The 13,255-nt window shown below is 36.1% G+C and overlaps 1 protein-coding gene across 3 annotated transcripts in view; it reads right to left on the bottom strand.

The window, feature by feature from the left end:
- Positions 1 to 2,756: 2,756 nt before the first annotated feature.
- Positions 2,757 to 13,255, bottom strand: part of LOC136982140 (acetylcholine receptor subunit alpha-like) — a 92,125-nt gene continuing 81,626 nt past the window's right edge. For all 3 annotated transcript variants that reach the window (XM_067278566.1, XM_067278563.1, XM_067278565.1), the window contains 3 exons: positions 11,003 to 11,183; positions 10,081 to 10,935; positions 2,757 to 3,805 (listed from right to left, as the gene is read on the bottom strand). In XM_067278566.1, coding sequence (XP_067134667.1) covers positions 3,614 to 3,805; positions 10,081 to 10,935; positions 11,003 to 11,183 — 1,228 coding nt within the window. In that variant the 3' untranslated portion in view covers positions 2,757 to 3,613. The remainder of the gene's footprint in view (positions 3,806 to 10,080; positions 10,936 to 11,002; positions 11,184 to 13,255) is intronic.

Raw genomic sequence — 13,255 nt, 5'->3', positions numbered from 1 at the left:
GGAGTGAAAAAATAATTAATTAATTAATTAATTAATTAATTAAATTCAAAAACGCAGGATGAAAAATTGAATTAAAAACATAAGTCGTCCTCTGCCTGATAAGTAGGATTTAAAATGTAAACGATGATTGGTTAGAAACGTGATTATCTTTACGGCGATTGGTCGAAGAAATAAATGACGAAACTGTTCGATTTTTTTCTTATATATTCGAGTTAAAATAATCGTGTCTTCAATCGTTGTCGTCACAATTGGTTAATCGTTACGTCAGATATTTACGTACTTAATATAAAACAACTATTTAAATGAATAATTTTATTCTTTTATCTATTTACACTTTCCAAATGGCTGTGTATAAATATTCGTTTCGACTTTTGTATCTGATGATAAAATAAGAAAATATTGACTTTTATTAATGATGCCATTACGAAAATATATATCCTCGTCGCTATTTTATTCTTTAAAAAACACAAAGAATTATTCAATAAAACGAAAATTCGACTTCATCTCAATACAATGGATTCTATCGGAGTAAAATTTAATAGCATTCTTAATAATCAAGCAGCATTAAGAATTAAAAATTGTTATGCAAATTAGCAACAATGGAGTATTTAATATTGCAAAATACTAAAATCAGCTTTGTTTACATACGAATATATATGTAAAAATTAATAATATTAATTGATAAGTACGCTAAATTCAAATGTTAGTAATGAGGGTAATAAAATAAGACCATTAAATCTTATAGTTTGAGATACAAAATTCACGAAATGTCATAATGTCTAATTTTAATATTCATTAATTTAAATAATTATATTCGAGTGTCATTAGAAATTTATTCATTGTCCCCATTAAAGTCTAAATCTAAACCACTAACGACAGAGCCGCTTTCGATTTAGAATACTAAAATGACATACGCGTATCGTCGCTCCTTGTGGGTTGGAAACGAATTCTCACCGAGTGAACTCGAAATGGACTCTACACATCTTCTCCAAATGGTCCCGTAAATGGCCTCGTTGGAAAGGAGATTATTACATAAAATTAAATATGTATATACTCATGACTTCTCATACAGGTATGGTGCTTATCTAATTTAATAAAGTAACACAATAATTTGAAACACAATAGAAAAGATCTTTTGTATTTCGTTATGTGTGTTGTCAAACAGATCCCACAGTAATCTATCGATTTTTATCTTCGGTTCTACAAACTTCTGTCGAAAATTAGCCGTTTTCTTTGTCCCGTTATGGTCCAAAGTCTTCAAAATAAACCCATTGTTCTTATCCATTTCATTTATTTCCTAGACCATAAATTCTCAATTGAGTAACATCAGCAGCATTTCTAAAATGTAGTGCCACGGATTAAATTTAGTTTAACGATTTTTTTCCGCCGTCCCCGATCTATCTACAGTTAATGGAATTTAAATGATGTAGGAACCTGTCGCTGCAAATTTTAGGGTGGAGTTTCTACACACTTGTTTTCAATATCCTGATAAGAATTTTGAACTCGGTGAGAAATGCTCTTCGTCTAAATTCTGCAATCTAAATATTATATAAATATGCATATATTTATATATTACACGAATGAACAAAGCATGTGTCTTATATAGGTTTTATCGCTTGTGTAATACTAGAAATCGAATGAGATACAGCGCATATATCACTACTCTTGTGCTGTGTATAATGCATAATTTTCACAAAATTATACGCTGCATAAAATGTTCTGCGTTGCTGCAAAGCGTTTGCATACTAGAAAGGAGGATGCGGAATCTCAATAAGAGCAGGTATTGTTAACTATCTGGACAATATAATAATTAATTAAAATGACTGCTTATAAGACAAAAACTTCGTGTAACTAATATGAATACACTGTATATATATATATATATATATAGGTAAATAATACCTGTGACGTACAAAATGTCTAATCTGGAATTCCATTTAACAACGATAAAATCGAAATCTGTTGCCATTTATAACCTGCATCTAAGGAAATCACGTTCTTAATAAATGGAAGTACAACTTATAAGTTAGACTATTCTCCGAGACAAATGATGATAATATTTTACACCTCTTTCGTATAGCCACTTCGCACACGACATACCTTGTATGAGCTATTACTTCATTAAATCTTAATCTTCTATGTCACTTCTTGGAGGTTTTTTCAGCTTTACCAACTTCTTTGCTGAACACAAAACAGATGGAACAAAAGATGCAAAGTTTGGAAATCATTTTCTTTTCAGCAGAATTAAAAAAAAAAATGTTTTCCCTTTCAAATAAATATAAACGGAATTTATTCACTAAGAGTTGCATTAAGAATTTTTTTTTTTTTAAATCCAAAACAAAACACAGTTCTATAAATTTGCAAAATACCATTCTTACACATTTTTTAAGAAAATAATCACATAATTATATTCAAAATTTAAATATTTACTGTGAAAATCCTCACTGTTTTCGGGTAAGAACTTCATGAAGAATTTATAATCATCGTGGATCTTGAAGAAGTTAGGTACTTCGATGAAATTTTTGTTGATTACTTACGAAATTGTGGTAACCACGGAAATTCCTGTTGTCAAGGGGCACAAATCAGAAAGCTGCATTTTTTCCTGTTTCCTCCGACACTCCCTCCATATCCAACAATTCTGATACACCACACAGCAATCCGGGTTTAGCATCAATAGCGATTACCGAAGAAGGTTCCACGATCTTAGTTATCGCTACTTACATTTTCAATTCCATCGAGTGATAATTCAACGCCACCCTACGATCAGTAAAGGAATATAACGGGAACACAATATGCACCGAATGGGATAGGCAGTGTGTGTAGAAGGCAGCGAGCCAGCTTTCCGAATGTTATTTAGCGCCCCACCTTCGTTAGCTGAGGAGAGAGATACGGTTTCCTTCACGAGGAATTCATTGCCATTGCCGAAGTGCTAGAGGATGGGGAGAAGATACGTCAGAACCGTGCCGGAAACGAAAATACTAAAGAGAAGGATTCGAATCCGCTTTTAATCTGAAGAACGGGAGCTACTTTTTCGTTTTACTTTAGAAATTCGAGGCTAACACGTCTCCTTTGCAAAGGCTCTCAGAGAAGAGAGGGCGCGACTTCTGGCATTCGGGAGCCTTCAAAGAAATCGAAGAAGGCCGATGCCAGTGACTACAACGAGAGCATCTTCGCCCCACCCGATCCGTTCGGCTCCTTTTTTAGGAGGGCCGAAACGAGCGGCACCGATGATTCTCGACGCGAGGTGGCGCGACGGAAAGCATAGGTTCTCATCAATGCAGTTGGTTTGCAGTGCACCTGAAGAAGAAATCATCTTTAATAGTTACACTAGTTGTGGTGCCGACGACAAAAATATTTTCTAATTTACGAGGTCGTCCATTCGGCGGTCGACCGAATTTGGCAGTAGAATTACATTGGCCGAAATTTTTCGGAAAGCTGCGAAAATAGTTACTCTTTTCCTTATAAATTTTCCAACGAGATTCGGTACCCGGTTAAAATCGGATCGTCGCCGCTCCGCTCCGCGGGCGTGGATCGAAATCGCCGTCGACCGAGCGTGATGGCGCCGACGACACGCTTCGTTGTCCGTCCCGACACCTAGCGCCACTCGGCCGAATCATAATGTTCTCTTGTGGTGCATAGTGGCCGTCGCCACCTCCGACAGATCCACGTCTATCGGCTCTCTCGTATCGTACAGCGTGGGTGCGTGCAGAATGATGCCGCAAGTTCCAACCAGAACGGCCACGGAAAAGATCCACAGAAACAGGCGATCCAGCACCATGGCCACGTACTTCCAGTCTTCCTTCACCTGAAAAATAAACACAAAACTCTTAGTTCCTACACACCACGCACTAGTCTATAAGTAATTGGTTGTTTCGTGCTGTTGGCTCACATCCCCACTCATTTTTTCAATGAACGACCTCTTATAACTTTGAAGATAAGATAGAACAGAGATTGGCAATGTATTTGTCAATCAGAAGTGTGACAAAATACGGTATACCAAAAAGGGGTCATTTACGTATTACGTCCACACTGGAAAAGGGGAATGTGTATTGATACAAAGGATTCTCAAATATTTTTCTATTTAAAATAAATCTAAACACTAGGCACCACCCATTGAAAGTTTGGCCTAGACTTAAACTGAAGGAGTGTTGAGTAGCAGCATTGCATCGACGAATCATTCAAAAAATTGCAACCGGTACTTGCAGTCAGATGAAGGTTTATATTTTATTGTTGAAGCCAAATATGGCAGGTCGAAATACGTCACGTTTGCGTGGCCAATTCGTCACAAGTGACGAATTGAGACAGAATTGCCCACCTACGTTATAATCTTTGTAACCTTACACTGTCGATCGTGAGACAGTGTTATGTTTTCTTGTATCGAAGCGGTACCGAATTCTATAATATTTTTGCGGAAAAAACCCAAAAATTAATAATTAAATAAAAATTTATTGGTGTGTAATTATTTGTTTGCAAGCCTTACCTCTATGAAAATTTCCTGCGTACACTCCTGGCATGGTCACAACAATACGATCAATAATAAACTAATGTAATTAAATAAAATATTTATATTACCCTTATTCAATATAATATTTAATAGGAATTGTATTATATATATATATATTTATTTATGTTAAACTCTCCAAGTTGTTGCCACTAAAAAAGGCTTTAAAAAGGCCGGGATGTTTTTCATTAGTATATCTCTCTCCCATCATTCAATTTCTTAGACAAATTTTAAATTTACGTCGCCTTTCAAGAAAATATATGGTAATTACAAAATACTATTGAATATTTATTATATTTTATTTCATAAACACATTATTCAAATGAGTTTACTTGTTTGCTTACTAACACTAGAAATGTTTTTTTTTTCTTTCTGTTAAATCTGTATCATTCATTGCATATTCCGTCACACTGTTTTATATTTTAGTTTAAGATATAATACAATAATCCGGCGCGATTCAATTTAAATTTTTCATTTTACCCAAGATGATAATTTAATATAAGATATTGCATTAAAAATAATCAATTTATTACTATATTTCGAAATTAGTTCATACATAGTTGCAAATTTAATTAAGAAAACATTTGTTACATACATACTGCACGTTTTATGTCTGAAGAAAATCGATATTGACGATTCACATCGTTCAGTGAATGTGGATCTTTCCAGTCGAAGGAACGTGACATGGATATATTTGAGGAGACCCTCCATCCCTCTCATCGTGGACAAAATTAAACAGCAATTGATAGTGGGGCGTAATCCTACGGATAAAAAAAGGGAATTGCCCGGTGTCCTCGTCAACGGGAGGCCCCAAACCATTCTTATTACAGTAGTAACAATATACACGAGGTTCATAGATTGCCGGTATGGCATAAACGCAAAGCGGGATCCCCAAAGTATTCCCCGGAGTAAAATTCACTCTGTACTTGGGGGGCCCCTAATTCAAATTTGCCTGATCCCCGTGAAGCTATAACATGCCACTGACAAGAGTCTACTAAAACGATTAAAAGGAAGGAAAACGAAAACGTATGAAAAATCGCAAGTCGGAATCCTATTCTTTGCTTCGGTGTTAAGTGACTATTCCATCAAAATTTCATGACGTGACAAATTGGGAATTCTAGATAAAGATGTCGAAAGGTTCACCATGTCAACAAAAGCAACGAACGTGTGTATCTACTGGAGTGTTTCCATCGAGGAAAACGGTCGAGTGCCTGTATCGAACGAAATAACTGTTTGTGCTTCTAATCTAGCAACAATATAAGAATGCAATCATGGAATCGACCGAATGAAGGAATCCGTATTTCGGACGATAGCGGCAGATTCGAATTCTTTGCGGATCCTAAAGACTTTTTCCTATGAAAACTTCAAACAGACGTTCGTTTACTCACTTTCCCCCAATTCCATTGAGAGAGCTGAAATAACTTCAATTGAGAATGTCACTACATTTCATCATTAAAATGTAAGCTTTTTAATGTATGTAACCTAGTAAATTTAAATTATGAGTACAGGTAAACGAATACAGCTTAAGTATTGTTTTAAATTATTGAATATTCGAAATTATGAATATTGAAAACACTGATTGATACTGTTAGATTTCGAGTAACGACAGGTAACTGTTGAGACGTTCTATGAGTTTATCAGTCCGTTTTTAATAACCAAAATACAGCTCACGTCCCATAAACAATGCAAAGTAATGAAATGAAATCTAATAATTAATAATATTGAGCATTGAACACAAGACCGTGTTATTTATCAAACACTAATGATCGAATGGTGGTGTCCGAAACAATTTCCCTCAACTATTTGCCAACAGCTTGATGTAAATGCTGAAGAAGGCTCCACACAATAAAACTGTCCCCACACATCCCCACACAATAAAACATGCTCCACACCATCATCTGAGTGTAGTATAACATGTAATCATATAATCTTTAATCTTATACTCTTTATTCAATGAAACATTGTAAAAAATTCTAGAAACTTGAAAGCCCAAACACATCGTCAATAGTAACAGAAATATACATAGAATTATAAATACTAAAATAGATATGATAAATAGGATGGATGCAATTACGTGCCTCGAAGATAAACAGAATATAGACACGCGTATCGACATTATACTGTAATATTTACCATGGCCAACACGCAATTACCCTATCGAAAACATATAAAATGAGTTACTACTGCTACAAAAATCTCGACTTTTACACAAACAAAAGTTATACGAATGTTTGAAAATAACAATTGAAAATGACTATATTCTAGTAAATACTCTGTACTCAAATCGTCTTAAAATCCTTTCAAAACACTGTACGAAACATGTACAAAAAAACTAAAACGTCTTTATATCTTCGTCATATCCAATAACCAAGTCTGTTCCTAATGATTGGACATGAATTACCACGACGGATTGCATGGACACGACGAATAAATGTAAATGTAAGAACGACCTTAATAATAACTCCTGTGCTTTTTGTCAACAATTTTTGAAATTTTGCAAAGAGGTTTAGGTATTAGGAACATTCATAATATTAAATTTTGGTGGTTAAAGGTTGAGAGAGTGGGGAGATTGAGAGGCCAAGTGTCGTATCTCGAATGGGGTTAGAATTAATGAAGTACTAACTCATTATCAGCATTTGCAATCTTTTATAAAACTCATCTTTTATTTATAAAAATTTTATATATTATTAAAAAGAAAAGGCTTAATTTTGAGAGTAGAAATGACTTTTATAAATAAATAAATATATATATATATATATATATTATAAACGTTAATAACGAGTAAAACCATTAAGTTCGACCCCACTCGAGATATGACACGTGACCTCCTCTATCTCTCTATTTCCTCGACCATTAACCACCAAAATTTAAGAGCATTAATCTCCCCAATACACAAACCTTCAATACACAAATGTTAACAACCAAGACTGAAACATTGAAAGTTGCCAAATGTATAAAAATTCTTATTTAAATCGATACAATGGTATTTAAACGAGACGTTCCGTCTCCCTGTTAAAAATGCCTTACAATATAAACAATCGTCCTTCGACCAGACACACTAACGATCCATATCTTATTGGTATCGACGAGACTAGAAGTCTAGTCTACAAAACTTCATTTATTTTATAAGAGAACGAATTCGTTTCTAGAAGGGCGCTTACATTAATAATTTCAATTTAATTTATAGACAGTGTGTTGAGATTCTGACAGTTTTAAACGATAATCAAAGGAAACAATTGATTAATAATAATCACTAGATGTGTGTGGGTTTGAATGACCAAAGTTGATGCATATGTCGAGTTCTGTTTCATACCATTGTGAGCTGGCTGTACACGTAATCGATATGGAAAAAAGACCCCTTTCAGTACCCACAGGGTGGAAACTTTAAAAGAAATCAAAATATATATGTGTATATATCTCTATATAAATTGTATATTGCAACGCGACACGTGAGCGATCTGCCGACGGTGTCTTTCAGGAGGACTTTCTATGATAAACTGGTTATTCAGGCGTTGTAAACGTGAATAAAAACTGTAAAACTGTACGTGGCCAACCCGTTGGGGAGGCGCGAACCCACCACCAACTACTAGTGTACAGTGGTTGTATCCACTCGGCCACTAGTGAGCAAAAATCGCTTAAGACTTTTATTGTCAAGGTTCTCGAGGTTTTTTCGAGGTGTTTTTGTGTAAAACCACTGAACACTAGTATTTAGTCGTGGGTTCGTGCCTCTTCAACAGGCTGGTCACGTGGAGTTTTCCAAGTTTTCTTCATATTACTAACACCTAAATATGGGTCAATTTCTCATAAAAGGCTATCCGAGAGAGACTATCACAGTAGGACATCTGCAATTCCCAAGTAAATGTGTTTTTGCCTTTGATATAACGAGCTTTCACTTTCTAAATATGTGAAGAAAATTCAACCGAATGAGAAACTTTAAAGTGAATAAATCAATATTTATTATAAATTTATTTTCATACTCTAAAATTTCACTTAAATAGGATGCTAATGTGTTTTAATTGAAAATCACGGCACCGAATATAATCAAGTTATTCGAAACTTCTTCCCTGTATACACGTATACAGGGGTGTTTTGTACACGGATAGGAGGAAATTATTCGTCAACAGTAAACGTCATCGATTTATAATTAAACCGGACGAATCAATTAAACTTTTAACGAATATTCACATCACTTGGAGTGATTAGAATCTCAAGTGGGGTGTTTGACGTCAGTTTCTTCTCCACTTCTTGAAGTGGTGAAGAGTAGTGAATAAACCATTTTTCTTAAGTTTCGAAGTGGTCCAAGTCCGAACGACGATTGGAAAATTGTTTTGTCACCGAATAAAAAAGAATTTACATTTATATGAGGGAGAAGTAAAAGAAGAGAAGAGGAGCTTTATTTCGATTTCCTAAAATAGAGCGGAGGGAGTCAAAATTTATCCATTTTTCATTCACAGTATTGAACTTTTCAAACTCAGCGCCGAGTTTAAAAGAGAAAAATGGTTTTTAAGGGCCGACGTATTTATTAAATGATACGGTCTGGTCAAACGGAAGACACCATTTAACCAAATTTTCCACGTCCCGCCGAATATTTTAATCCTATTAATTTTCCAGGTGCTCATTTAACGAGTCGAGATACAGAATGACTCTTACATTCGAACCTCTAAAAATACTGGAAATATTCTAATTTTTTTTCGTTTATAACCCGCAGAAATTCGAAAGTTTAGAGAAAGAAAAACTTTGGTAAAAATTTATGCCTTCGCTTCGCACCTTTATCACCGATCGTTAACGACAGTTCTGGTCATTTAAGAAAATTTTCGAGAGACGTTAGAAACATTAAAATATGTGAGAGAGGCGATAAGAGACGGTCTCCTACTTAAAACGAAGGAAACGTTAATATCTTAATGACCACACTACTGATCCTAACCCCCTGGAGTTAATATTTTCCAGTTGCAATTCCGACTCCATCCAGTTTATGGGGATGGACTGCCCCTCCATTTTTACGCCTTTTAATATGTGATTTACATATTTATGTGTTAGTGTAGTATTTGTACGTCGTAAGTGTATTTTTATCTTATCGAAATAGTGAAAAGGTCCTCTACAATGATCTTCTATAGAAATTCATAACGATAGCGTAATTAAAAGGATATTAGGCAGGGTATACGTTATCGAGATATATGGCGAAGAGATACTTTATCACGTTGTTATATCTGAAAAGTCTCTCGTATTTTTCTTATATCTGAGAATGTTTCGGTATTCTAGAAAATTTTTTTTAATTATCATCTTCACCTCAAATTTACAACAATTTCTTTCTAATTTCAGCCCATTAAATACCTTTGAACAATCGTGGGTTGGCGACGTGTAGTTTTCCTGATTTTATTCACGCTGAGGACTTTCTATAGGAAACTGGCCTCTATTTAGGTGTTTATAACACCTAAATAGGGGCCAGTTTCCCATCTTGGGAGCACCTTTCTTCAGCAGATCGCACACTTATCAGTTGTCGCATACAAACAAATAAATGAGAAGTAGAACAATTAACAGAAGCCAAAATAGTTGTTGAGAGTGTGAAAAGTGGTACTTACGTTCATTTCTTCCTCGTATCTGCTGGTATGATCGGCGATGTAATGGACCGATTCCAGAGCTCTCTGCAACTCGGGACAGAAGTGAAGTTTGCCTCTCATGGAAGATCCCGCTTCTTCGCGAATGATTGTCTCCTCCTCTACGCGAGGGGCGGGACCGTGGATCTTGCAACCGTTGTAATGGCCCCCGTAGTCGGGATCGTACATCTGCTTGACGGGGCAGGTGTCCGCGTGGTGAAAGTTGTAGTCTTTCAACTCCGTTCCGTGGCAGGTGCGAATCATGACTTTGGGCGATTCAGACGAAGATCCCGAAGGACGACGCATGAGAAGTAGCCTGGGTAAGAGATGCATGAACACTCTTTTGACCCAAGGAGCCATACGATGGGTGGAGGGAGTGCGGAAATGTACGTTGAGCACCACTACCGTCACGCAGATGGACAACGTGACTAGAATCATGGTGAAGAGTAAGTATTTACCCAGCAACGGCACCACCAGAGAGGTCGGGGGGATTATTTCCGCCAGCAGCAGAAAGAACACCGTGAGAGAAAGGAGAATAGAAATGCTCAGGCTAACTTTTTCACCGCTGTCCGACGGTAAATAAAATACCAGCACAGTTAGAAAGGAGATCCCCATGCACGGTACGATTAGGTTGACGGTGTAGAACAGAGTTTTTCTCCTCATGCTGATGTTAAAAGTGATGTCGATGTAAGGTTCTGAGCAGCAAGTGTAATACTTTTCATTACGAACGGCGGGAACGTTCAGAATATCCCATTCCACGCTCAGATAGAATTCGGTCAGATCGATGCCTATCTCCACTCGATTGATGTCTTTGGCTTCGTCTTTGTGTCTGAGATCTACCTGAAAACCGGGAGTAACGCCAGGTCATCGGATCAGTACAGGAGAACCGCGAGACGCCAATACTTACTTGGAAGCCATCGTAGGTCCAGGATCCGAATTTCATCAGACAAGTCTGCTCGTCGAAGGGAAAGTATTCCACATCGATTTCGCAGGAACTCTTGTAGATGGCGGGCGGTTTCCATTGGATCATTCCGCTATGGTCTAACTGGGCCTTGGTTTCCAGAGTGACTTCGAAATTTCCATCGGCGCTGAAAAAAGAAATTAAATTTCTAAATACAATGGAGTGAGTGAGGATATTGAGCACCACTACTGTGCTCGCACGAATGTACCCATAAACGTGGTTTTATACCAACGAAGGCATTTCGTGGGTATAGAACCATACGCGGCATGGGTATAGAACCTATAACACCGTAATTTTCAGAAAACAGGATTTGAAAAGTCTAATCGTAGAACTGTTCTTGTATTTAACATGGAAAGTATAGGTTGGTGACCATGTGTGAGCTTGGCAAAAACACCTTCTCAGTGCCTACAGGACGAAAACTGTGAAAAGAAATGCAAGTTGCACGTTGCAATCGAATTTCAATTCATAGTTTGTAAAATACAAAAATCATTTCTTAGAAGATTCACCGAGTATTTTGTAATTAGCAAAAACGCCATTAATTAATTTCGAGATTAAATAGTTATATGTAAGAATTCATTTCGTTTTCATACTCAAACGCACGTAACACGTCTACTCCGACTTACTAAAGACTCTCTTTAAAGATTACGCTCGTTTTTTCTCCCCTATATAATAATAAAAAGATGAAGCGAAAGTATATAATTCGGGTAAATTCCTGGATACAAAAGACACGTCGGATGCTCGGCCATTAAGCAAATACGTGCGCTTATTGCCTGCGCGTGAATTACAAGGAAAATGTGAACTCTTGTCGACTGTCGCTTTTACTTTTACACACGTAACAAGAAAAATGAGCTCTTCCCTTATTAACTGTGGTGACATTACTTCGTTCAACTTCAATTTCCGTTTATGTCGATGAAATTCCATGTTTTATTCCAGTAAACAATTAATTCTAGATCTCTAAAAGAATCTAGAATTAACAATCTCTCGATTTCAAGAAAAGACGTACTAGAAAAACAATGCACTTGTAGAGGAAAAATTCTGAAAACTTCTATAGAAATTTTCGGAATTTTACTTCTACAGTGCCCATTAAGATCCATTTTTACCTTTACAATGACTATTAGTGAACCATTAGTACCCATGTTTCTGGCGATCGATGCAGATGGACGAAACAGTGGGATAACAGTTGGATCTCTATCAAAAACCGTGCCACTTTCATAAGAATCAGTACTAAAAACCTATTGAAACATTAAATCGGAAAAATTTCTATAAAAAATACGACACGAAGTAGAAATTCTTTCGCCCATTATCCTGTAATTGCGAATTTAAAACTAAGCAAAGAATCTTCAACTTCCTTTCTTCTTCATTGTTACGATCCTCTTAAGAGTCACAGTGGCGTCACACCTATTCTCGTATTGTTTCCGGCATCTGTTCCACGACTTAATTAAAAATTTTACTTCCGTTTTCGCTCGAAGAATCGATTCTTCATTCAAATTTACACAACCGCAAAACATAAAACACAGGAGGAAAAAAAAAAACACAGGAAATTTATGACAAAGAATGTAAGAAAGCGCATGGATAGAATAAACTTAAGAATTTCTATTCATATCCATGCCGAACAATCGAAAATTTAAATTTTGGTTAATGTTACTTATGGTTCTAAAATGGCGGCTCGTCTCTGATTCCAGCAAATAGAAGAAAGAAAACACGTTCTAACCTAACCTATTCTAATAATTTTGTTGGTAATAATTATGGTAATTTATTAGAATAGGTTAGGTTAGGTTAGAACGTGCGTCCCCACTGTTTCCTTTCTTCTATTTGCTGGAATCAGAGACGAGCCGCCATTTTGAAACCATAGGTAACGTTAACCTAAATTTTTATGCGGCGAAAATTGTAATTTGCGTTGGTAAATCGCATAATTTTTTTTTTTTAAATTTAAATATCGAAATATTTATATTTTTGTTTCCTGGTTCCGGCCTTTCGTGATTCCTTTCGGTGGGTCATCGAACGTCGATCGTTGTATCGAAAATCGATTGAATCGTTCGAGTGGAGATTTTCTAGAAGTGGTATTTCTCCAACGATAATTTATCAAATTCCTTATCAAAAATTCGACGTAAGGCTTTAACTTTGGTCACGTGTAGTATAAAAGTAAACGTCGGAATGGGGATCGAACAATGCGCGTGATACCAAAACTCACGTACATTT

Source organism: Centruroides vittatus, unplaced genomic scaffold (genome assembly GCF_030686945.1).
Source record: "Centruroides vittatus isolate TY-2023 unplaced genomic scaffold, ASM3068694v2 contig_811, whole genome shotgun sequence".
Taxonomy (NCBI): Eukaryota; Metazoa; Arthropoda; class Arachnida; order Scorpiones; family Buthidae; genus Centruroides; species Centruroides vittatus.
The sequence above is the reverse complement of the archived record's forward strand: the minus strand, read 5'-3'. Positions and strand labels throughout refer to the sequence as shown.